General features: G+C 36.6%; 5 protein-coding genes across 5 annotated transcripts; 2 read left to right on the top strand and 3 right to left on the bottom strand.

Annotated features, from left to right (window-relative positions):
- The first annotated feature begins 174 nt into the window (after positions 1-174).
- LOC113503063 (zinc finger protein 501-like) lies at positions 175-1,687 on the top strand. The gene has a single exon (XM_026884868.1). The coding sequence runs from the start codon at positions 347-349 to the stop codon at positions 1,592-1,594; it is 1,248 nt and encodes a 415-aa protein (XP_026740669.1). The 5' UTR covers positions 175-346; the 3' UTR covers positions 1,595-1,687.
- Positions 1,688-1,968: 281 nt separating this feature from the next.
- Positions 1,969-4,043, bottom strand: LOC113503064 (synaptosomal-associated protein 29). The gene has a single exon (XM_026884870.1). It carries the CDS (start codon positions 3,844-3,846, stop codon positions 3,043-3,045), a length of 804 nt encoding a protein of 267 aa, XP_026740671.1. The 5' UTR covers positions 3,847-4,043; the 3' UTR covers positions 1,969-3,042.
- A 252-nt stretch (positions 4,044-4,295) lies between these two features.
- Positions 4,296-6,575, top strand: LOC113503066 (mediator of RNA polymerase II transcription subunit 31). The gene is made up of 4 exons (XM_026884872.1): positions 4,296-4,582; positions 4,747-4,836; positions 5,270-5,439; positions 5,700-6,575. Exons 1-4 carry the CDS (start codon positions 4,567-4,569, stop codon positions 5,844-5,846), a joined length of 423 nt encoding a protein of 140 aa, XP_026740673.1. The 5' UTR covers positions 4,296-4,566; the 3' UTR covers positions 5,847-6,575.
- A 301-nt stretch (positions 6,576-6,876) lies between these two features.
- Positions 6,877-12,167, bottom strand: LOC113503140 (pickpocket protein 28-like). The gene is made up of 14 exons (XM_026884959.1): positions 12,102-12,167; positions 11,921-11,996; positions 11,450-11,636; positions 10,898-11,104; positions 10,144-10,264; positions 9,439-9,587; positions 9,229-9,341; positions 9,052-9,140; positions 8,791-8,975; positions 8,603-8,688; positions 8,448-8,522; positions 8,021-8,162; positions 7,374-7,465; positions 6,877-7,025 (listed from the first exon to the last, which is right to left on the bottom strand). Exons 1-14 carry the CDS (start codon positions 12,165-12,167, stop codon positions 6,892-6,894), a joined length of 1,722 nt encoding a protein of 573 aa, XP_026740760.1. The 3' UTR covers positions 6,877-6,891.
- Positions 12,168-14,242: 2,075 nt separating this feature from the next.
- LOC113503008 (pupal cuticle protein-like) lies at positions 14,243-22,096 on the bottom strand. Its single transcript, XM_026884793.1, has 2 exons — positions 21,673-22,096; positions 14,243-15,212 (listed from the first exon to the last, which is right to left on the bottom strand). Exons 1-2 carry the CDS (start codon positions 21,682-21,684, stop codon positions 14,517-14,519), a joined length of 708 nt encoding a protein of 235 aa, XP_026740594.1. The 5' UTR covers positions 21,685-22,096; the 3' UTR covers positions 14,243-14,516.
- Positions 22,097-26,691: the final 4,595 nt, after the last annotated feature.

Raw genomic sequence — 26,691 nt, 5'->3', positions numbered from 1 at the left:
GGAATGATATAAGTAAATAATAGAATTATTGCGCATAATCCCAGAAATAATATAATTACTTACATTTTATTTCTAGACATTCGTGAATTTAGGCTAGGCAGGTTAATCGACTAAAAGCCTAGAGATGTGCAGAGCAAATGGTATAATATATTGTATTCACTTCTCGGTTCACTGGACTTCGCTCACCTTCCTCATTTGTCAGACAATTTACGAAACATAACGTCAAAATCTTCGTACTATGATGATGTCGTAGACCCGTCATGTCCGTCGTTGATATCATCGTGTAATGTGATGTATTTACTAATGAAAAATTGTTTTTCCACAATTAGTAACGTCGATATAAGTAATGGAGTTTTCGGGCTTAATTCTCCCTTTAACGAAGAATATATGTCGCACTTGCCTTCTAGAATCAGATACAACAATGTTTATGAACATACAAGACTTGATTGAGCACGAGATGATTAAGGTTAAATTAATTGATATATTAGTCTTCCTGAACTGTCTGGAAAACAATGATGAAGAAAACTGGCCTCAAGGGATATGCTCTTCCTGTGTATCTACAGCTTTAGTCGCCTATAATTTTAAATTGAACTGTTTGAAGGCGAATACTACTTTGTCACAAATTCTTATGATACAATCTCCAACCAATTTACAACGCACTGATATTGATTCTATTGATATAAATGTTGTTTATCAAGACCACGAGTATGATGTTCCACTGTTCAGTAATAACCCTACTTTAGATTTTGATACCAATTTATCGGGAAGTAAAGAATTGACGCCTTTGCCACCTGTAACCGAAATAACTTTGACTGAGCAACCACCGAGAACCGAAGGAGAAAAAAGATATGCTTGCACTGTGTGTTCTAAATCATTCACTAAGATTTACAGCCTGCGATACCACATGAACAAGCACAGTGAGATCAGAAAGTACTTGTGTGCTAAGTGTGGTAAAAGTTTCCATACATCAAATGGACTTAATCAACATTTGAAATCACACAAAGATGTTGCACAATTCAAGTGTGGCTTCTGTCAAAAGACTTACAGGTCCAGGCAGTCTTTGAAGGAGCACTTTCGTGTGGCACATTCAGGCAACCGCATGTTATATGTTTGCGTCACATGTGGAAAGAGATTTACAGCTGGATCCACCTTAAGGAAGCATATTAAGGCTCATAATGGAGAAAACCAATTCCCTTGTCCTAGCTGCCCAAAGATATACACTAGGGAGTCGTATTTGAGAGCTCACAGCCTGGTCCACACAGGACAGGAGAAGCCAAGACCATTCACATGTTCACACAAAGACTGCGGAAGATCATTTCCAACTAAACATTCCTTATTTGTGCATAATGCACACACACATAGCTCTGAGCGTCCTCACAAGTGTAAAATTTGTCTCAAGGGGTTTGCTACTTCTACTGGCTTGAGAATACACTCAGAGTATCATGCTGGCAAGGAGGTTACTTGTAATATATGTGGCAAGAGGCTGAAAAATAAAATTATCTACCAAAGGCACAAGAAGATTCATGATGTGGATGCCAATGACATGATTTTGGAGACTGTGGTGGACAATGTATTCTTTGACCAGGCCTATTGAAGAGGGGGCTTGTATTTATAGTTATGAAGGGCTTTGTTTTTAGTAGATGCTGTCCCCATTATTATTCCAGTTAATAAAAACAATTGAGGAGAATGTTGTTTTACTGGCACCTGCATGCTGTGTTATCTTTATTTTCTTGTCCTTATTTGGCACATTCACATCTTATTGTTTATAGAGAATTTGTTGTTGAAACCGGTGAAGGTCTAGATAACATATTTATCAACTTCATTGTATGTGTAATTAGTAATTTATCTATATAGGTGATGAGTAATATTTACTGTTTTGGTAGGTAGTTAAAAATACCCTATTGGTATTTTTACGGCTTGAAATGCATGGACTAAACTAGCATCTGTAGAAAAGTAAGGAAACAAGGATTAGTAAGAACATTTTATTATAATAATAATAATACATCATTCATTCATAGTAACTGTTTGGTTCATGCACTACTTTTTATGATGACCTTGTTTAACATACTGATTCTAATTTGATACATGTATTTGGGTTTAATTAGCTTTCCTGATAAGGCTATTTCTGATTATTAGTAAACAATTTTGCTATTTGTTTTGGAAAACATAAACATTAAATATAACTTACAAAAATAATAATAACTTCAAAAAGTAGGTACTCCCAAACCATTTAGCCTACAAAAAAAATATTTGGTTTCTAATAATTTGCTAAACAAAGATTATATTATTGGTCAAATTCAAACCATTTACTGCAACACAATACAAAAATATCTATAGTTACTACATATTTTCCTACTAAAAGCTATAATAGTGATCGATTTATAATCTACAACAAAAAAAAAAACAAGGAAATTACACATGTTTCATCTAAGTTGTCAACATGCACCATTAATATCAATATTTTATAATCAACTGCAAATTTTGCTGCTTTTTGCATTCTAACATATAACTAAGAATATACTGTATACTGAATACACCTTCCATTCATATTACTAAAAATTTAATTTCTCATAGCCCATGGTATAACAAACACACAACTTTAATTATACTAAGCCCAGTAAGTATATTTATATAGAATCATTTCAGGACACAGATCCAATCAAGAGTATAAAATTTAGGGCTCTCAAACGTAAACAAACATATAAAATCGATATTCTTCTTACATAGCAAATATACATACAGTATTTGCTAATCCTAACAATTGTAAAAGTGATGTACAGTAAAGTGCAGTGGATAGATATCACTGGTTGAATAGAAACAAAGATTTTGATACAGTTCTGCAGCTTTAAAAAAATGAAAGAATTTTTACTAAAGCCATCTATTAAAAAAAAGTGTTTTCATACAAAAATAAACATGTAACATCACAAAAAGCAGGAACCCTATCAAAATGTTGACTGAATTCATCCCAGTCATTTCTATTCACCCCTTTTTACCAGTAGTTTAGTTAACTTACATTGCAGTTCTTGAAACCATAGGAATGTTTTAGAGACCAAGGAGTTTATTCATCTGTTTGTTTTGTTTGCCAACCTTAATGTCAGCAATTTCAACCTTATCTTGAATTGTATCAATGAGTTCAGATTGTTGTTCAATTTCATCACCTAGGGCAATTCCAAGGCCTTTGAGTCGAGATATAGCTTGCACCATTTCATCAAGGTTGGCATCCAACACATTGTTGACACGCTGGCTGTCAGTGATAGGTTCAGCAACTTGAGCGTCTAGCTCACGCAAGCGAGTGGAGGGGTGCGACCTGAAGTGATCATTGTTGGCGGTTTGTGATAAATTGTCTATTGTTTCATTTAGCCTGGTGCTGCTGGGGCCCGCATTCGTGCTGGGAGAAGCTTGGCTTTTCGGGGTCTGGTCAGATTTTCCGGAGATATAGTTCTTAAGTCCGTAGAACACAGATTTAATTCCATTCAAATGTTTCTGGCTGTAGTTCAAATTGGTGTTGATCTCGTCGAGGCGTTTGTTCGTGTTTTGTAGTTGCTCTCGCTGTCGCGTGAGCTCTTCAGCAGTAGCGATACCAATCTGCTCGGATTCGCGTAACAGCCCTATGCTTCGCGCAGATGAATCCAAGGTTCGTTGTTCGATTTCTCTTTGTCTTTGCAACATAGCTTGTCGTTGTTGTTCCAACGCTGCGATGTGACTTCCGTGAGAGTTGACTGGCGGTTTACTGGGTTGTGGTGCTGGGATTCTTGATCTAAAACTATCCACGAATTCGTCATCGTCAACGTCGTCCTCCTCGAACAGTTTGTTAGGATTAACGTAAGTGTGTCCTTTCCTAGACATTTCGTAACTTTAAAAGTGTTTATGCCTGAATGACAATGTCTCTAACTAAAACCTTTAGAACAATAAACAAATACGTCAAACAAAGAACACACAGTTATTTACGACAAATATGGTAATTTTATAATGATTGGAATACCCTGCTTGTGATCGCAATTTTACACAACACGATAACGATATGAATGAAATGAATGACATGCATGACACATAAAAGGATGAATGATGACGTTGGATTAGAGAGTTGACCGATAAAATGGTATCAGACGCGATTCATCCTAAACAATTAAAGAACTTAGATTGGATAAGAATATTTATTAATGGGCATAGTTAACCATATTATTACATAAATATTCTATATTGTAATTTGAACAACTTATTATTTTCAATCTTGATTCTCATTTAAAACCAAGTTTCTCTATGGTGGATGCAAAAATGATGCAAAAGTCAGCCAAAGGCAGCTAGAAGCTGGTGTCAGATTGACAATGACAAGTTGTCAAAATAATAAAGTTTCATCCTGTCGGACCCGAAACAAGCAAACGTAAAATTCAACCTAACAAATGATAGTTTCCGAAGTCGAACGCGATTTAAGTAATATTATGAAAACAATATAACTTCTTTGAGTATGTACAACATGGACATTAGGTGTGGAAGAAGATATTAACACCGACCGTCACGAAACTCAAAAAAGTTCAAGTGTGTTATGTTAATAGAAAAAGCTTCAAAATGATGGCTGGAAAAGGTTTAATTTACTGTATTGTGAACAAATTTTGATAGCTTTATTTTTTGTTTAAATAAATACGCTCAATTCAATTTCGTTGCAATTCAAAGAGTTGGCAGCAAAGTAAGACAACTTATCAAATATAAAAAGACAGACATCTTTAGATTCCTGATATTTTTTTACAGTTATGCCAGAGACAGAGGAGCAGAATAGAATAAGGTTTCAAGTGGAATTGGAATTTGTACAGTGTTTGGCTAATCCAAACTACATTCATTGTGAGTCACATTTTTTTTCTCTTAAAACTTGTTTACGTGTAGTGTAGTAGCTTATGTAGCCTGTAAATACATTATAAATATACGACAATGAAATACACAGATTGGACCAGGGAACTTCCTCCTGTTCTAGTTGTAGTAGAAAAGACTACCTACTTCTGGGATACCTCTCACTGTTATACAAACAGACCTATTTCTGGGGATATCTCTCACAGTTTGAACACTGTATGAAATTAATAGTACATGCATATTAGTGGTACTTTAATAATACTTAGTATGATCTACCTTATAACTGTATTGTAGGTAATGTTTAATTAATCAAGACTTAATATCAGTCTTCATATCCTACCAGTTTATATTTTACTCATTAGCTTGATAAATTTCCACCTATTCTTGTTAATAAAAACTACATACTAAAAATAATTTTGTGTTTCAGTTCTAGCCCAGCGAGGCTACTTAAAGGAGCAGACTTTTATCAACTATATCCGATACCTACAGTACTGGCGGGAACCAGAGTATGCACGCTACCTTAAGTATCCAATGTGCCTTCACTTCTTAGAACTCTTGCAGCATGAGGCGTTCAGAAGAGAATGTGTGTCTGCTCAGGTGAGTTTAGATAAGTCTCATAAATATTGTGAATATAATTTGTCAACCATGCAATGTGAGATGTAATGATAAGTTCTTCATGATGCATATAACATATCATTGCTGCACTGATGTATAAATTATGTAAAAACCTAAAATTGATTAACTCTCATTTTACACAAAACAAGGATTGTATAATTCTACATTAATCATCATAGAAATTACTATAGTTTTGAAATAAACATTTACTTAAATTTTTAATATCTAATAATATGTTTCAGGTCTGCAAATTCATGGATGATCAAGCGATTTTGTTATGGCAACACTATACGCGGCGGCGTACGCGCACGCTACAGCCACCGGACGCCCCCGCACCCCCTGCCCCGCCCGCGCCCCCGCAGCAAGGCCCGCCCAGGCAACAGTCTTAGACATTAACCTATGATTAATTGTTGCTAGAAACCTATCAACAGATGGCTTTCATTATTAGAGATAGAAATTTCAGAATTCAGCTGCCAAATGAGTGCAATTGCCTTCTTTTAAATTCGATGAACAATTTACTAATATGCCTCGCGTATTTGCAAACTGTTCAATTTTACCGACTAAATATTTTTTATGACCGCGCGCTGTTATCTCCCGTTATGTATATTACAGCGCATATTCACTATACAAGAAATGTATCTCTACTAATGAAAACATCTTAAATATTTTACTAAAAGTAAGATTAGTTAGTAAAGGCTAGAGATCTAGAATATAATAATATGCACAGAAAGGAATATTTTACTTGAACTCCCTTGTCAAGTCATGAGTGAATGAATCAGAACAGAGATGGCAAGCACACAATTTGCTATTCACGTCAGATGGATCAAGTTATGTTGTAGTATCAAATACATAATAGTTAAATTACTATGCATCAATTAAAAAGCATTTTGATACTTCTTGTCAAATGAATTAAAGTGTTACTTGTGAAAAAAATTAAGCACTAATTCATTGAAAGAACTTTGCCAGTACAAAAAAAAATCCTTTAGTTTTTGTGTATGGCCAAAATCGTCATATCGCCAAAATGTGTAAATATGTAACGATTTTGATGTCTTAACACAGACTGAATATGTGTAATTTCTAGAAGTAAGTTAATGTTAATAAAAAATTGTTTTATGTAATGTTTGTTTCTATAGCATTACCTTAATATTACTAGAATACTATATGTATTTTGATAGGACCATCGTAGGATCATCAATCATCGACCAGGATAGGACCATCGACATAAAGTCTTGTAGATATTTTTTAGCTGGTAGATCGTGTAGGTAGTGTAATATAGTAGAATAGTAATATTACTAGCTCAAACCAGTAGTTCAGACCAATATAAACCTTATTTCCTTACAATAAGATCTATTTTACCCTTCATAAAACAATGTACTTACCTAATCGAGGGATTTCAGGAGGTTAAATAAGTTCCAATTGCAATTTCTCATTAGTTTATTTAACAAAAGGTTGCCTAGGTCGTCGTCGGCGCGCTAAGCACAGTGCCCGTAACGTTAGGTAGTATATGAGCTCCACTGCGCTCATCATACTGAACCCCATGCAGAGGCCTAGCAGACCTCCTGTGTTTGCTGTAAAAAACATCGGAAATGAAGATATTAATAAGATATACTAACTTTACCTACTTATTATAACACTACATACATCTTTAAAGTAACTTTCGTTTGGATAATTCATACTAGGTCATACTAGTTCAATGATACAAGGGTTTACTCACGAGATTGCAAGACTAATTTTGGAGGCAAGGAGTTCTTAATCATGAACAGACGCGGCTGTGGGATCGCGTGTCGGACTCGATGCCGATGTATCATTCGGATACGATTGGTACTAAAAAAATTGAGGGCCAAGTCGGAAAGTATAGTTTTCGATGACAACATGAGAAAAGAGATATAAGGTCTAAGTATTTGAAAGGTACTTACATAAAAACTCAGTGAGCCCAAATATTTCTCCTTTAGTAAACCTCATAAATGTGTTATCCTCGAAATAAAAATGTACGACGAGCATGTTCTCCCTGTTAAAGTAAAACGTATCGATTGAATATAATCTGAAACTTGCCAGAAACACTTTTAAAATAAGTTATCAGAAAGTCCCGGGTCGTACTATAACAAAAATACAATTTTTAATAGAAAACTTAATAATGCTGCGTTGCTTTAGGTTTTTACAAATGGCAATTAATATAATATATTTCAATTATAACAATTGTAATAAAACAGTTGAAATTAATTGGTTATTTATATGGTGCATGAAGACATGTCTTAGTAAGATCAATTATACATTGCCCAAGTAATGGTTTATAGATATTGCGAGTAGAATTAAGCAATGGTTATGTTTATGTAGAAAGTTGGATAAGTACATTGATATCTAAATGGTTCAAGATTAGGTATAGGTACTCAATAACTAAGTAAATTTAGTCACTTTATACTATCTTTAAAGTAAGCCATTTTGCTTATTTATGATTGGTACAACACAAGAAGTCATCTTCCTGAATAAGTGTGCGGTATTCGCACCCTAAAAATTTAGTAAATACATAAATTTTATCATTGGCGTTGGTGTGCTAAATAATTACGTGAAATATTCAGGGGTCTTGTTGCCAAGGCTCTTGGCTAGCTGTTCTACCAGTTGGTTCTTCAGCGGCGCTGTGCTCAGGCGTTCCAGATATGCTATTTCTGTGCACGCCGGCAGACACTCAGAGCAGGAAAGATCGCGGCCTGTTTGTCAAATTTAGAGTTAAAAGCAGTCAATTTTGAAGACAGTGTCGCGACAGCGCGGTTCTGCAGAAATAGGCTAAAGAAAAAGAAAATTAGGAAAAAAAAATATGCACTCATCAAATTTACAACCGGACCAAGCGTTGCTAAACCTCCATGTTTGTTTTCATCACTTTTTGTTATAGGAGTAGCAAAAATACATCATTTTTGTAAATTTCAGCAGTCTAGCTATAATGGTTCATGAGATACAGCCTGGTGACTTAGGACATACATAATATGATATCTCACCTCCTGGCAAAACTCTTGACAAATTCGAATAACATCTGGCATCTTGTTTACCGCAAATGCGTGTTGATTTGTTTTCTGAAAAAACATACGTTTTTTCGTTTTATGTAATTCGTCCAATTACATAAGTTAATGGGTTAATTGATAAGTGAACTTACTGGGCATGTAATAATATACGCATTCGCATGTATCTAGCATGGTCCGAGCTTCACATTCCATTTCGCAGTTCCTCAATGTATAGGTTCTGTAAAAACAGGATCTTTATCGATCACACGACGCCATAAATAAGGTGCTCAATACACGTAACCGTTACAACATACGTATATGAAAGTATTTCAGTATGTACCTGAAGAATACCAGGTCTTTCTCGCTAGAAAAAAGACAAAGCCTCTTCTTTATATCAATCGTTTGCAAAGATGGTTGGGCATCCAGTATCCTTGGTATAATCGCGACTCGCGCCTCGATACCAGGCCCATATATCTCACCCAAGTTCCTTATTTTTGGCGTTTCCGTCGGATTATGGAGGAGAATCTAGAAATATTAACATCTATAAAACGATCTAGTATGGAGGTAAGATGCTGTCTTAAATAGCGAATAAATACTGAACCTTGAAGCCAGCACTTTTCGTGGAAGAGCAATAGTATTCTGCAATATTTGCGTCCAAAACCAGGCTGAGACCGTGTTGAGTGCCAATTCCTATTGTAAAGCGGAAAAGCAAGTATAAGTACACCTTTATGCTTCGTGCAGCTCCAACTTGTTAGGTATTTCGTTTTCGGGTTATTACCTTTCGGTCTCCAAGGGAATCCATCCGATGGAGCGTCTGGTGGGTAACCGTTTTCAGGAGTCCAGTCAACAGCTGGTGATGGAAACGTTATATTTAAGTCATTCAATGATCTCCTGCAAACAAAAAAGATGAATAGATACATTTAATTAGAACTTAATACCTAATGTCACATCTGTACCTAGTAGCATCTTCTATGATTAACTTTCTTACGGATTTCGAAATAAGTTGTTTCGGTGTACCACATTAAATGTGCAGCAGAGTCCTTCGTCGGTGAGCTGTGCGTTGAATAGGTCCTCGCAGTTCATCGCCATGGAGTCCCATATGCAGCTCGCTAGCATTTCGTTGCATGGTTGTGTCACCTGCATATTGGACGAAGGAAATAGCGTTCTGAGATATGGGATTTTTCCGTGTTATTTCCACTCAGATAACACATCTCGATTGCGTAACGTGCTAAGGATATCCCTAATAATGTCTATAGAAAAAAGTTTCCATAGGTATGAGTACCTACTTCACATAAATGACTAACACAAAATTGTAGGTTTTGTCAATGTATGATATTAGTGTTTATTTCCGCCATTTCCAAGTTTGTTTAGCAAGTCGATCATTTTGTTGTTGGAACTTGTCGTAATGTCTTGTTTCGTTTATAGATTATACGTTTGAAATATTTGAATGTGTTATACAATCGTTTCATGAATGGAAACGTGCATTATTTTCTTTTGGCCTTAGTAGTTTCTACAATGTGATTCAAACAACGCAAGACATGTCGTTAGAGACGTTAGAGGGTGGTTTAGGATATGATCTGCTCTGGGTTAAATAATATATTATTAGTTCAGATGGTAAGGACAGATGGGGCGTGGTTCCAATGATTCAGGGTATTGCCTACTAGATAGGAACGGTATTAGGACACAAACTTACATTTATTAGAAAAGATCGAGTATGGTCCCAATCGGCGTTCCCCGCTAAATCGTCCTCAAATATCTCCGAGTCCTCCTTTGTAGAGCATAAACTTAGTAACAGCTTTTTGTCTACGGGATCCCTAAAATTTCGGTAACGATTTAGAAAATGATTGGTTTTAGCGAGTTCAATTGTCTCTCATGTGAAGGAAGCTACATAATATATCATGTAAATATAGGTTATCTGATATTCTGTTTCCTGAATGCTGTTACACTTCTGCTAAAAAAATGCAACTCATTAAAAAGGTTTTAATTACTGTACGCTTGATTTCTTTCTTGTCTTACTTGGGCAACGTCATTATAGTTGTTGTAATTATTATAATCGGCCGAAGCAACGTTGTTAGTAGTTACGGCTGGATGGGCAAAAGATAACATCCGCCAATTAAGTACCTACATCATTTAATGTTTGTCCAACTAATACTTAAGTAGGTTTTGTTAGAATGTAAAGGAAAAAGCTAAGACAACAATATTTATATTTTAACCGACTTCGTTATTTGATCTTTAGATGCACAGAGCCCTTTTTTGTAGGATTCTTTACCCTAGCTGTCGTAATACCATATTTTTTATTCCTTATGTATTGTACTATACTGTAGAGAAGCTACTTTTAAAGAAAGCGTAGAGTGACGTCTCTCTTTCACAACCCCAATAGACTTACTGGACCTTGTCTACTATAGCCATGTTCATACTCGTATATAAAGAAAAAAATGTCAGATTACCCTGCATCCCAGTACCGTTCAGCAACAGACTTCTTAGCTTGATTATTGTTGCATATCGTGAGAGCCGGGAATGGCAGGCTACTCAGCGGCATGTTCTCAGGGTTGATGCTCACGATCATAGGCGAGGAACGCCACTTCCCGTACACGTTTAGGATGAACCACCCCGCACTCACTAGCGAGCAACCAAACGCTGTTAGCCAAAAGAACCTACAATAGAAATGTATTTGATTATTGCATCTCTAACAAAGTACCGCTCATTAAGTGGTGACGCAATTTCTGTGCTCTTTTAGTTATCACTAAAAAAATATAGCAAATTCATTGTCCGTTATTAACTTCGGACTAAATGATTGAGTTTTTTAAGATTTACAAAGCTCTTCTATCCGATGGCTTAAAAAAGTAGCTGGTGCGAAAGGCGAAGGACCGGGACTTATGGCACAACTTTGAGGCCTATGCCCAGCAGTGGACCTCGATAGGCTGTATTGATTGATTGATATGTTGTTTTGGGATCTTTGACTATTTTACCTATTCACAATAAAATGGTAATTATGAAACCTTTCAAACCAAGTCAATTTCCGCTCTCCGACGTATCGAAGTCCATGCAGTGTGGAGGTAAGCAGATAAGTTCTGAGATCGTTCGAAAAACCTTCGGTTTCCTCTTCAGATGTTTGGGAACTTTTTGTTACCGGCGGCCTTTCCTGAAAACAGGTCGAACTCGTCAGGATTTCAAAGGCAAAGGTTGCTTATATTAGTGGAATACTTGACTTTTGATATTAGTGACTGCAGTTTACTTTAAATGTACGTTTCATTCGAGTATCGTATATACGTCTTTTTTTCTGATAATGCTAATTCTATATTTACCTGTGGAATGGAAATCTGTTGATGGAAAAAAATAAACGCGAGTATGCTTTGGTAGATCTATCCCCGTGTGTAATTGTAGTAAGGAGTAGAAAAGTCAGAACATGAAAGATGTACTCGTAAGCTACACCTTATTTTATAACCTCGTTGTACTCACTTCGCTCCTACTCCTGTTGATACGTATCTTCGTGTCCCACACATACCACGGCGGTGGGTCTTGGTGACCTTGCGTCCAATAGTTTTGCTGTTAGATGAAAATAACAATTACCATACTGTAACGTAACTTCCTCTAGCGATATTATCTCGTTCACAATTGAATATAACAGAATGTTACGTTTAAATTGCTTACCTTTCTAAATATGTCCTTAGGCGCTTTTCGAGGGCGTATACCTAACTCCTTGTTGGGGTATACCATCATTATCAGGTAGACGTTAGCTGTATACGGGACTGTTGGTTGATGACTACTGAAGTTACACGTGTGTTGATTAAAAACCCCTTTATGGTCATCCAATTGCCGGCTATTCGTAACCCAATTTAAAAAAGCTAATGTTTGCGGTCTAATCGTTTGATGGCGTAGACTATCGCTTGATAGATCGACCTTGCACCGCCTTCATCGCTGGTTTTCGATGGCTAAATTATACATTTTCCAGTTATTTGTCCTGTCTTAGCCACATAATTATGAGTCTTAGTTGTATCGTAAGTAACACAGAGAACCTTTACTTTTGGACCGTGTAATTTGTTTTAAATTAGACTTGTAGCAAGAATTTCGGTAGCTTTAAACTTAAGCGCGTTTTGTTGTGTTTAACTTTCACATATTCTTTATTTCACATCCTTTGTTGACACGTTTCCTGTTCGGTTGACATTATAAACTGTTTGTTTTGCCTTGTTAATTACGTTTGCGTTTTTATAATTTTAAACACAGAGAATTACTTCAACCGTTTCACTATCTATTTAGAGATCTATGCGGTTTCGTCATGGCGTGTCACGTTATAGTTACGAGAACTGTAACCTTATTTTGTTAATTTTATTTATGTTGTATTTCAATTTAACAACTGTACCTTAATCAATCTACTTATAGCTTTTTGAAATAATATACATTATACAGTCATATGCAAGATAATTGCTAAGTGTCGTTCGAATATATTTTTGTCTCTACATTCTGCTTGATAATGAAAAAGACAGCATACGATACTGGCGACTTCATACTAGGCGTGGATCTTGAATACGGCTCATAGTCTGTTTAGTTCCAATTTCAGTTTCATGAATAAGAATTTGAGATTGAACTTGAATGTGATTTGTAAAGAGGTTTTTCTTCCAGCGTTTATATTAAATTGTAGAGAAGAATGCTTGGCAATGGCCTTACTATTTAACTACGATTATTAAGTATTTAGGCCTGATATGGAATATATTATTAAGATACTTGCAATGTACAGGCAATGTCAGCAATGCGTATAAATGACTATGTATTGAATTAAGGAAAGATTTATATTTTTATAACATACATTGTTACGCATTTTTCTCCTGTTCTCTGTACCCAGTTAACAAGAATGTAAGGAAGTTTGAATGTTAATAATTTTAGTACAAAAGTGAAGTAAGCATTCGTCAACAATAATTCAAGGTTACGCTTGCATCATTAAATTATTTAATGGTAGTCTAAAAGACAGAAAAGGGTCTATCTTTTTCTGACACAAAAAAAATATTTAGAAAACATTCATCTTGTAGTTATTCGGTCTAGCATTTGTATTGAATAGGTACATCCAAGCACTAAGCAAAGTTAATTATTTCTCTGTTCACTATTGTACACGCCATTACAAGTTGGCCCTGCTCTTGTGAGTGACGGTATAAACTTAGGTTTCCTCACCGTCGCAAACGACTTGTTTAAGTTTTCTGCATTCCGGAGCTTTAAGCTATTATGTATTGATTTTTATGTTTTGAAAAAGACTTATGTTTATCGGCCTTGAATAAGAATGTCGTGAACATGTTTGTTTGATAGGTGTTATACGGCTATAAACTGGTTCATTTTCTTTTATTTATTACTGTTACTGTTGTGTAGGAGCTTCCGCTGTTTGTCTTTATTTGTTTACGAAATGTACCTTGACTTAGGTAAACGTTGATGGAGCGATCTATATCAATCATCGCCTTTTTATGAACTTCGCCTAGTCAATGAGCGTTAAATTACACCAATTTATTAAAGGGGAAGCTCATCGTTCTAAGTGTAATTGGAGGCAATCAATCTTTTTAAGGTTTGTAGACAACCAGTTATTACGACTGGTTTTGTGTTCGTATTTCTAATATACTTCTTGTTAATTAGTAAGTTCTTTATGGAAATGTGTAAGCGATGCAGTCGATAAAAGCCTCACTTTGCAATATTTGCAATTCTTCTTTGTGCGTTATTAACGTCACTTATTAGATCGGTATTTCACCGGCTAGCCTTGCTCGGCAAATGTTAACACAAGTAGGTATCGACCGTTAATAATTTAAACAACACAATATTTTCCGTTCTATATAATTCGTTATTAACGCATACATACAAATTATTTATTATGTACAAAAAGTTCGTTCAATAGAAATTTCTTATAAAAGTAACAAAAAAGCCACAGGAAAGAATAGGCTGACGCACTTGCACTTTGTTTAATTCCTAAAAGAAGAAGAGATCGGAGGAAAAGAAGACGCCTCAACGATAAACTGGCGCGCGACGAGCGCGAGTCCCGCGGTCACGAGCCAGCTCAGTGTCCAGGGAGCCAGAGGAGAGGAGTCAGGGCGTTCACCAGTGCTGCTGGGGCGCGTGCGCGGGCGCGGCGTGTGCGACCTGCGCGTGCGCGGCCAGGTGCGCGGCGCGCGCGGCGGCCACCTCGGGCGTGTCCAGGATGCCGGAGCCGTCGTTGGCTAGCCTGATGTTGGCGGGCTGGTGCTGGGCCTGGGGAGCCTGCCACGAGGGTGCGCCGTTCCACTGGGAAGGAGCGTTCCACTGCTGGTGGGCAGGGGCGGCGTTCCACTGGTTGTGAGCGGGAGCGTTCCACTGCTGAGGAGCGGGGGCGGCCTTGGCGGCGTTGAGGGCGGCGAGGTGGGCAGCGCGGGCCTGGGCTACTTCAGGGGTCTCGGCGACGGGAGCGGGGGCGTGTCCGGCGGCGTTCCAGGCGGGAGCGGCGGGCGCAGCGTTCCACTGGTTGTGAGCGGGAGCGTTCCATTGCTGAGGAGCGGGCGCGTTCCATTTGTTCTGCTCAGCGCCTTGCCAGTACTCTTCGTTGTCCCAACGGGGGTCGTAGGAGCCGTCGTCCTGGGGGTTGGGGTTGTTCTGGTTGGCCTGAGAGAGAGCGGCCAAGTGGGCGGCGCGCGCCTGCGCTACCTCGGGGGTGTCGAGGATGTTGCGTCCGTCCTGCGACAGGGCGATGTTGGCGGGGGGACCGGCCCATCCGGACGCATGAGCGCCACACGCCAAAGCCAAGCAAGCAACAACGATCTGTGAAAGATCAGGAACATGATTAGTTGCAAGTAAGTTAAGTATACCTGACGGCACAATTTGTACGGTTGTGGGACAAGCTAGTTTCATTTACAACGGATCGTTATCGGGTATTGTGCGCGGCTCTATCTGATCCGGAGTTATTGCGGCGGGTAGCTTGCTACTACGCCTGCCGTATCCTTTATTAAGGCGATAATATTCAGAGTTATTGCCGTCGTACCGAGTGTAATTGCAAGCCGCGCTGCTTGTTCCCTGCCCTCTCGTTATATCTCGGACAAGTTGATACAATATTTATATAATTCTCGTTGTCGATGATAAGTCGGCCGCGGTCTGGTCAGGTGTCGGCTGGCTACGCAACGTTTACCTGACTTTATGACCGGTACAATCGCAAGTACAGCATGCAAAGCATTGACCGACATTTAGAATAGAGATTGTCTCAGATTTGCGAGTATTTCATCTATGGTCATAATGCGTCTTTTAGTGTTTAGATACGCTTCAGCAGATCAGCTGATAGCAAATATCAAATAGTTCTGACGACTATTTTGGATGTAATGTTAAATGCAATCTCATTATCATGCAACACATCAAGACTTTATGTTGAGAAACGATGTTTTTGTGTCCAATACATTCAGGTTATGTCAAGGTATATCTCTGAGACGTCACTATTTAATTTATAGTATTGTGTGCGAAATAAATAGGAATACATTAGTGATAAAATATTGATATAAACAAACAATGGCGGTACAATTTGAATGCAACAGGCAGAGTCGTGCGGAGGCTTGGCGGGAGGCGGGCTGGGCCTAACTCTGTTCTGTTTGTCGAATGTCCGAGCTTACAAGATTGGCGAAACACAATTGCCAGATGTCACGTTACAAAACAAAGCATTAGCGCTGTGTACTGTCCTAACCGAATGTGAAACTAGCCGAGGAAAATTGTAACCATCCAACACACTTTTTTGTGTTAATTCGAGCACTTTTTCTACACATGTCTATCATATAAATTTCCAAATCGAATTACACAGGTAAAGTTTGAGATGTGTAGGGAGCAATCTAAGGAATTAGGTACTAAAAGAACTTGAAAAAGTAAGCAAATAATAGGAACCCACATCGTTTGTAAGTGCGATAGGACATATTAACTGGAAATATATCACCTGAAAGGTGCTGGTACTAAGATACATAAGCCACAATAAAAATATATAAGGCTTACACGTAATATATTAAGTTCTTACATCAATGCTGCGGTTTACAAAAGGTCTTTTATAAATTATAGCCGTATTCTGGTGCAAGTTTAATGTGGTGACAACATGCTCCAAGAATGCCAATTCAATTCATTATCAATTATCAAATAAAGAAAGAATAGTGAAGAAAATGAGAGGAAATCGGAGAAGGTAGGTCAAATTATGTGGATATCTAAGATAGTCCTTATCATGATCGCTGCATAAAAAAACAGTTGAACAATGAAATAATTCATGTAATCGACGTTCATAAACGTCAAAATCGCGCTTGCTTATCAAAGGGATATGATCAATTTAATTGTCACATTATAGTCAATTAAACACAACTAAATCTTGTATGCAAATCAATTCAAATACCAGTACTATATCGATTATGTCTCGATTCTCGATTCGAAGTTCGATTTACAGTGATTGCTGTAAATATATAAGTTTAAATGTAATTTGCATAAATGTAGTTCTTTGTGTGCTTAAAGCAGTGGTTATTCTAAAGCATGATTAAGACATTCTTTTAATAATTATATCTAAGTTCTACTCCTTCGTGATTGGTTAAAACCAATAAATACTGTGGTCTGGGCGCTGGCCATTTGGACCTGTTTAACACAGACACTAATTCAATTTGTTAAACGATCGTTAAACCTGTCTGTCTGTACAAGGGTCTTATTATTATATTCAGAATAGCTTTAGTTTCTTAGTATTCAAACAATTAAGTATTGAGTTCTTAAGATTTGATCATGCAATATCCATTTAATTCCGATGTAAAAAGTGCAAGTTTTAAAATGACTAGTTGAATTCACTGTTGGTTTTGAAAGCATTCTTGTGTGAAATAATAGTGTCTATGCAGGCCTAATTAATAATTTTACCCTATTTATGATTCAGAGCGTTAAAATTGATGTAAATTAAATGAGATGAGTGCATAAGCGAGGAATTTGCGGCGTAAGTTCACGTAATGATGTCAGGGATTGCGGCCGTGGGCTAAGTGACCGGTGGGCCGAGATCTCTGATTCAGAACTCGATCGATATAAATAGGTGTCATAATCACAGGCTTGACGAACAGTGGGTGTTGTAAGAAAAACAAAGAAGTTGTAGGTTTAAGCATTGAATACTGACAAAAAACAAAAGAGGATGAGAAGAGAATGCTTATGTACTCTAATTGAATGGGTACTTAGGAATACACAATGAAACAGTCGTTAGTAGATTATCATGGGACTCGAATGTCCAAAGCGGGCGAACAGTTAAAGCAAGCAAGTCTGACACAAGTGGAGAAATTCCTAAACATTTTATCCCTAGAATATTCCTGTAATTTTGGGACGAAAAGGCTTTTATTGATGTGGGGTCAATTATTAAATCCAATCACGCGTGTTCAAACAATGGTAAAAACTTGCCACTAAATAAACAAGCTGATTTGCTTCTTGTTGACTTGCTGTCAATTCTCGCAACATTCTATTTTTTTGCTCCACTGGGTCGTAATTTGAGCTGTAATGTTATTCTATGAATGGAATTCGAGTAGAATATTGACCGAATTTCGTATTTCAATGTCAATACGCACAATATTTTGTGGTTGAATAAGAAAAAAACTTGAAGATATAGCGTTTTCAGAAGTTTAATAGCCGTATACCAGAAGAAAACTTAGATAAGTGACGACTTGAGAATGACAAAGGCATGCTAAGCCTATATTTTGACGTGCGTCGTTGTTGCATATGACAGCAAGAGTGTTCAGAGTTGTCGCTAAGATATTGTCAAGTAGTCGCCTACGCTTTCGTTATAAATCCATTTGAAATAAAAGTCGGTACATTGAGAGAATGGCGTCAAGGTTTGAAGGCCAGCCGAAGGTCGGGGAGCAGGAAGTACGCCTTCCGGACCTGCCCAGAGACAGCAACTGGTAAAGTGGTTACCCTCGCCCGTCATGCGACTTTTGCAGTTTTTTCCACTACACGTTGATTATTTGCCCTTTTAAATGTTATGTCGCGGTTTAATTATATATGTACCAACTTGTCGCGGTTGAAGTTTTGCTCTGATTTAGTTCTCGATAAATGTTAGGGCAGAACAAAGCAAGTCGTTGTCAGATCGTGAGGTTGTTTTATTGATCAGATGCTACGGGAATCGTAGTATTGACGACGATATCAATATTTTTATACACTTTATATACTTCTGTTTTTCAGTACGGGCGACACTTTTGTTCTTCAGCGAAACAAAGAATTGGTCATATTAACCTACCGCATATTTTACAACAGATATAAATAGACCTGTTTCTCATAATACTAAATTGTAATGTAAACTTTAATAGTGGTATGACTAAGCGCACTCGTTTATAGCAGGCGAAATAAGTTGCATTTTAAGTGTCGGCTGACGCAAGTTCCTTTAGCATTTGCAAGGGAGGACAGCGATTAAAAAGTAAACGAACAATAGGCGATTAATCGATAAGTCGTGTTATATTTTGTATCGATGTTCGATGTCAGAATAAAAGATTTTATATGAAATCTGGCTTTGTTTGTACAGGTTAGGCTAAGGAAACTACGCTAGTCCCGGACAGAGATAAGGTGGGCGTTTTATAATATAATTAGGATATTGATAACGTGGTTGTGGGGCGTTGCGTGGGCTTGCCCTTCTAAATTGGTGCGCGAAGGAATGCTGACAAAAAGCAGTGGTGAGCGGCGAGGCAAGCGACACTGCTCAGGCGCGCCTACCGACAATTAAACAACTTGCTAGGCATATTCAATAGCCATCACGCCGTTATGCCAAACTAAAAAACTAGTTATAACAATAAAAAACTATCCACGGTTTTCCAATTTTAAACAATAAAGATGGCAGCCAAAAAAAATAGAAACAATAGAAAGAGTTTTTAAATTTAGAAAAGAAGAATAAATAAATGAAGTAGGGAAACAAAAGACAATCGCTGTTTAGTTACAAAATTTACGGGCTTTAGATACAGAAACTTGTTAATGTTTTGTCATTGTTAAAGTTTAAGAAGCTGCCCTAGATATGCGCTGAAATCAAATATGATTTATCGTTGTAATGACATGTTGCGTAAACACCGTGAAGAGCGTGGGTGGTCTAGGGCCAGTCGTGGGATTATAAACTAGCTTATATTACATCTATTGTGATCGAATCTGATCAAAAGGTCAGCTTATTGATAGTCTATTAAATACCTTAGCGTAACAAATTGTTGGAAATTCAAATTTTAATATGGAAACAGAAAATATTTTTTCCTTTTCGTTTTTCGAAGAATATGAATGAAATAATATCATTAAGAATTTACGCAAGCATGCATAATACCGCTGGACAAATAAGCCTGTGGATTATGAAACTTCTAATTAAGTTAACGAAAGTAATGAATAATATAAATATTAAGCATAGTTTGTATATTAGAAAACTAGTTCGCGGACGAGTGTCAGTGCAGAAAAAGTAACGCCTGCCAAGGTGATTGAGGAGGTACCAAGCTGGTTGACATTGTGGCATAAATGGAGCATGAATAGAGAAAAGCTCAGCATATAGCCTTGCTTTGTGAAGATACAGTTTGAACTATACCTAACCTTCGTAATTTGTGGCTAAAATATATAAGAATGCGCGCAGGACTTAAAAACTTTTTTGACTAAAGTTGGAGAATTGATGTTCTAAATTAAAATGCGAAATTCTGTTGTAGGTTTTACACCAAGATTTTAAACAAAGAACGTACCTAGATGTCATTTGTGTACATAAATGTTAAGTTTCTCACCAGCGAAGTTTTCATAGAATTCGAATAAAGTTTATTGTTATTATTATGACTTGCATTAACTGAAACGCCTGTTATCGATTTCACAGACGTCAATGCTTTGAATGACTAGTGCGTCGCAAAATAGATCATTTTTTGCCCGTACTATGTTATTTGGTTACTCATGTGTCAATTGAACAAAACCTTTGTGCAAAATCTATAAATTGAGACTTATTATTTCGAACGTTTTGAAACTGCATTTAAATGATCAAAGTAGAGTTACATTACTTGTTATTAGTTCAAGAGCTTTCACGCTTAAGGATATCTATGCTAAGGACTAACTTCTAGTTTTAGAATTCAAAAGATCCGTTTGCATTTGGTCAAGTGAGTGACATTGACACAGCAGGATTCAGGCTGTTTGTGCTCTGATTCACTTTACGAGTAACAGCGACGGTACGGAACCTTAACCGCATTGCAGTGCGAAACCACTTCGTAAATATCTCTTCGACACGTGATCTTGTAATTTTACGTAAAAGTGTAAATATAGTTAACATACAACAAGTACACAATAGCAATTAAGTAAAATGGAACGACATTTTAGAATCTGAGTGTTCGAAATTTAAAAGAGTATTTTTTCGAATAAGCATGCCAATTAACAATAAAGTCGTACTTTTGAGCAATGTTAATAATAAGGAAATGAGTTAGTTAAGCTATTAACATTTACAAACAATTTCTAGTATTGTGAGAGAATTTGCAACAAGTGCACCGTTAATAATACAATACAACACTTTAGTGTAATTATTTGCAAATTGCGATTTTTTCGTAAAAATAATGGAAGATTTTGTTTATAACAGCCGCCGTATATAACAGCCGTTTGGTGTTAGACATTGTAATGTGAGGCATGTGAGAAATAGAGCGCGAAAAAATGTTATGATATTTGACAATGACCCGCGGTCGCGTGCATTGCCTTATTTTCGACACAAGCCTACTTGTTCACGCGAACCACGTTATTTTACTACAATTTAATACTACATAAATTTAGAAATTAGGCAAATTAGCGAGTTTATGGTTCGTTAAATTTGAGGTTTTTCTTTTTGTTTTCAGCTGTTTTATAGTAATTAAGTTTTTAGCTAATTAATTTATTCGCAATTGGTTTTTATTGCCAATTTTATTTATATTGATATTTCTTTTATCTATATTTGTGAAAAGATACTTGGATTAGAGTTATGAATCGGGGGTTTAGGACTCTACATTTCGGATAATATTCAAGGCACTGCCACAATCACTGCGGCAACTAATCCAATATCAGATGCAACAACAATAAATTAAGTTATCGAAAGTCCTACTGGCGGACACTTTATCAACTGAACGGAACCGTATCATTTGCATAAGTGATCTATGGCACATAATTGGATCGGTACTGATAACTCCTTAGATCAAATTATCGAGCCACGAACAATACACCGAAATGAACTTGTGCCTGTCAAACAAGACCCAGCTGATTGATCGAAACGATGACTATAGAAAAAAGTACTCACCATGGATTTCATTTTTGTTTTGTAGTTAGCACAGAAGTGAAAGAGAAAGAGTAAGAAATAGATATGTGTTTTATATCAAGATTGATTTATAGCGCTGCTGGAAGACTAGTATCTTCCAGGAATCGCTATGTTGGAGTGCAACTTGCGTCTGGTTGAAATGAGGGCGGGAGCGGGCTTATATAGTTCGGCGCGTGCGCAGAGGGGGTGCGCGCGCGCCGCCGGCCGAGCCACGCCGCGCGTGAAAGTATTGAGACATGCCATTGATAATAGGCGAATATCATACACATTTCAATGGCACTCGCCGGTGGATTCGGCTGCGCATGAGCTAGTGTGTGATCTGTTCCCAGGATGGCAACATATCGACCATAACTTAGTGATTACTCTTCGAGTGTTTGTTTTTTAGTTTTCGTTTATTCTAAACAGTTTTAGTGATCTGTTATTGATTCTTTTACAATATATAAAGGATGATAATGTGCTATTTGAGATAGAATTCGGGTATTATTTTTGTTAGTTTGTTATTGAAGGTATCGAGCACGTAAATATTGTTTTAAATTGTGTTCTGATACTTGTTTTTCTTTCGTACTTTCATATGTAACAGAATCTACGATCATGATTTATCATGACACATTCAGAATGACATTTAGGCAGAACAATAAGATAGCTCATCCTGATTATGTTATTAATGTAGCCCCCTTAAGGTACCTGTTATTTATTTGGCGATATCTTCTTAAACGCCCAATGACTTACTAAGTTTTCATGTGTATTATAAATGTCGTAATCATGTTATTTAAAACTTAAACACAAGATGTTGGGAGTTGTTTGAGACAAGAAGGTACCGTGACCTGTGTGTCTTTTTTAAAGCGACACATCAATTCTAATTACGCAACCAACTTCGCATATCGTAAATTTCCTAATATGTTCACCATTATTCTTGATCACCTCTTGTGTATCACGATCTTCCACAAAACCTTTGTGAGGGAAATCCAGGTTTTTTTTTTAATTAGAATTATGTAAATAACCTCAATAACTACATATTTAAAACTGTTTATTTTTCTTAATTAATTACCACCTCATTAAACTATTTATAACAAAAATGTAGAGCAAGTCTATTCAATGCATTTTAAACTTATTTTACGTAAATTGCAATTTATAAAAGATGTGCAATTTCGTGATATCCTTCAATTTTATAATAAAAACTTTACATAGAAGTCTGATCTTAGATTATTCTTTAGTAAATAAGTACCTAAGTATTTGATCTTGTTAATTTGCACATAGGCAGGGGTTGTCATCAGATAGGAAGTCACGTGACGCTTTTATTGGCAAGGTATCTACACACCGTGATTTTTTAGTCGTCTTACAAAAGCAGCCCAGTTCATGTATCCAATGACTAGAACACGTTCAAGATAAAAAAATAGGTATTTATGAGATTTGAAAAAAATAATTAAATGCAATTTTTATTCAATATTATGATGCAATTCGTAGTTATTTTAGAAACACAGCTCTGTTGCGAGCGCGGTCCGAGCCTTGTAACAATGGTGAGGGGCGCGGGCGGCGGCAATTTTATCATTTTTAAGAGTATATTTTACATTTCTCTTGTTTAATTTTTTTCCGAACTTATTATCTTAGTTGATGATAAAAAAAAAATAATCGCGCCTAGGGGTATTTTACGTCGGATACATGAACTGGGCTGCTTTTGTAAGACGACTAAAAATCACCGTGTACTTATACTTAGTAAAGATGTTCATTCATATTATTATGGAAGGTAATATATTCAGTTCATATATTCTTTGTCAGTATGTGTATTCATTGACACGTATTTTCGTAAAGCCCAATTGTAGAGAATCAAGTAACCTCGTCAAAATAACGCAAAGTGTTGTACATATTTCATCATGTTATACTATTATGTTTGTAGTAGGTATATTTCTGAAGAAGTTGGCAGTAAGTAGAAGCAATATCAACTAGAGTTGAATAATACGCCCAATATTCAGGGGTAGAGCAAGAAGTAGAGTAGGTAGTAGTGGTTTGTCCCTTTTAAGAGTATTTTTTCGTAGTTTAGAAGGTAAAACAAGGTTTTAAAGGTCGAGTAAGATATTTGTTAAACGAATTTGTAGGTTTTGAAAAATGACATTTGATTCATACAATGATTTTGCACAAAATGAATGGAAACAACAAGAGAAATATTTTCGTACGGAAAATAATTTAATTAATTTGTGAAATTCATATTTTTTTTCTTCAACATGCTGTGCCCAATTTGTACCAGACGGTATTATACATTTCCGCAATTGATCGGAAGTGTCGACTTCAAATTTAGAAGCGTGAATAGTTTAACCACACGAAAAGCGTGAATGTTTATCGCAATAGATTGTATCGATATCGTGATAATCTGTCATTAAGAGACGTTTGACAGTTGGTCATTATTCCTTTTTTAAATACACTTGTCAGGCTATTATAACCTGTGGCGCCAGTAGGGCAGAAAGCGAAACGACCTGTGCTATAACTGAACTAATTATGCAACGAATGCCTAAGTGTTGCCAGCCTACACGCGGAGATTGTACGTTGATTAGCAACACTGTCTGCTATCGGCTTTTTTGCCACAAACAACGGTACAATTAATATTTTCCTGGCGATAGTCCGAGATTGGAAAATGGAGGCCTTTCTTTTCTCAGCAGTATAATCACCACAGCCCAATAAAAATAAATGATTTTTTTCAATACCTAAAGCTATAAACTATCATTTTTATGTTTTTTAACTTCTTAAAATTCCCAAGGTAATGAACGTTATACGCAAGTGTATTCCAAACACAACAACGAAAACCTTGTAGGAAGCAAACAAAAAAAAAGAAAACAATTGCTCTTGAGCAAGTTACTTGCGCAGTTTGATAAGCTACCGATAGGATCTATATTTTGATCGCTGTATATCGATTAAGTGTTGCATTTACGTAAGATAATAGGTTTTCGGAATATAGATCACTGCGGTGACATTTGAGGTCATTTGACGAACACACTGGAGTATTGTTTCGTCTCTAACCGACATTAGCACTTGTACAAATAAGTACATAATAAGAGGTTTTAAGATATGTATCGTAACCTGCATGGTCAGATTAAAACTAGACCGCGGAGATCTTGACCGTTACTTTATTTGAATTTGAATATGGAACTATTGTGTAACAGATGTTTTATGGCTATTATTTTATTGTTATGCGCTGAAACGGAACAGCACAGGCTGGTTTTATGTAATTGATTTTTTTTAAGTGTAGCTTAGTTTTAAAGTATCCTAGACTGCAATAAAAGTTAGCCAAGGTAAAGTTTGAACATAAACGTCCTTGCTAAATTGTATGCCTAGATCTTCGTGTAGGGAAATGAAATGGTTCAATAATTAAAAAAAAGCTAGTATTAAAATAAATATTCTTCCAAATGACGCAATATTGCTTTCATATTTCGTTATATGAGTTAAATTGCATTGTAGAGGTAAAATACTAAGGTAATGTGTCGGCGTATTTTAAAGATATGGCGAACTCGTAGATGATATACATCTTCTGTCACGACGAGATGAAGTCTTTGGGTCATATTAACAAATACTTAGATGGCATACTGGAGACACTGCAGTTATATATTAAGCACTTTGTAGGAAACATACTATGTACGTATAGTCAAAAAAGTTCGCGAGGTTTTGGGATTGTGCTTCAGGATAAGCAGAAATGGAAACAAGGATTTTTTTGGATTGGTGTTTAGGTTATAGTCAGTAGAGCCTGAAGTCAAGAAGTATGGAGGTTTATGTCTTTCAAAACTTCATAATGTTGCTGGGTCCGACTGTTATAGGCTGACCTTTGGGCTTTGATAGTTATTACACTTCTGGCAACCAGTTTTGCTTGTGGGATACTATGATACCTACCTGTTTAAGTGGGTTGGTGGGATTAGGTTAGATTATTTAGGTATTCTTCGTAATTCAGTGAGACTAGAAGCCGACACTTATCTAGTTTTGAAAAAAGTTAGCGATGCTAAAAATATGTATATATATTTTTAGCATCGCTAATCTATCATCGCTATCGCTATAAATAACAAAAAATGCGGACGTTTATAAAGTTTTTTTTCGAAGTCGGTTGAAAATAGTTTAGTATTGTGCTCATCAACTTTTGAAACGGATTGAACCAAAAAATCAAATGCAAAATTACTTATACAAATTAGGCCACTAGCAGTTTTGGGATGTCAAATTACAATGGACAGCAACATGTTTGTATGTGCTTTTGAATGCTCCTAACCATCCCGAAAATCCTAATTTCGAAGGACTCGAACTTTTTTCATTTTCATTGATATTTGTCATCATTAGGTAACTGAACAGGTATCTGGTAATATAGTTTGCAATATTGCGATATAAAAATAACCTATTACCATATCTAAAGTAATTAATGTCTTTATCAACGTATCGCCTTGATCTGCTCATTTAAGTCAAGACTCAAGTACAAAAGTAACATATAGCCAAAGCCGCGGGCATCAGAAAAACACTGCATAAACAAATAATAACAATAAAGAACTAAATGGATATAAATACTCCTTCAATGAAAACATCGGAATAAAAGTTAATAATCCCGGAGGCATAAAACTCATCTCTATTTGTCGTTCGGGCAGCTCAAGGCTTGTCATCGAGTAATCGTTTTATGTGGCAGTAATGAGCCGAGCAGCGCACGCGCATGTTACCCGCGGCGCCAACACGACCAGGGATCCTACCACCACCTCCTTTTTCAATTGTGGAAGCGAGACAGCGTGCGACACGGCGTAGAGCGACACTCTCTCTCTCTCTCTCCTACAAAGCTAGAGGCAGCTATAGACCCCCATCATTGTCTTATAAACAGCATTATTGACATACGAACATGTTTACTTTATTACACCTTTATAATTATTTTCAATTTCTTCGCACATATTTGGAAGATATCATTTCCATTTTGGAGTTTCTTATGTGACTGCAATTATGGTTATGGGACATTTATGATGGATTTTATCGTGCCTGCATTTAGCGAAGATT

This window comes from Trichoplusia ni, chromosome 18 (genome assembly GCF_003590095.1).
Source record: "Trichoplusia ni isolate ovarian cell line Hi5 chromosome 18, tn1, whole genome shotgun sequence".
NCBI classification, from domain to species: Eukaryota; Metazoa; Arthropoda; class Insecta; order Lepidoptera; family Noctuidae; genus Trichoplusia; species Trichoplusia ni.
The sequence above is the reverse complement of the archived record's forward strand: the minus strand, read 5'-3'. Positions and strand labels throughout refer to the sequence as shown.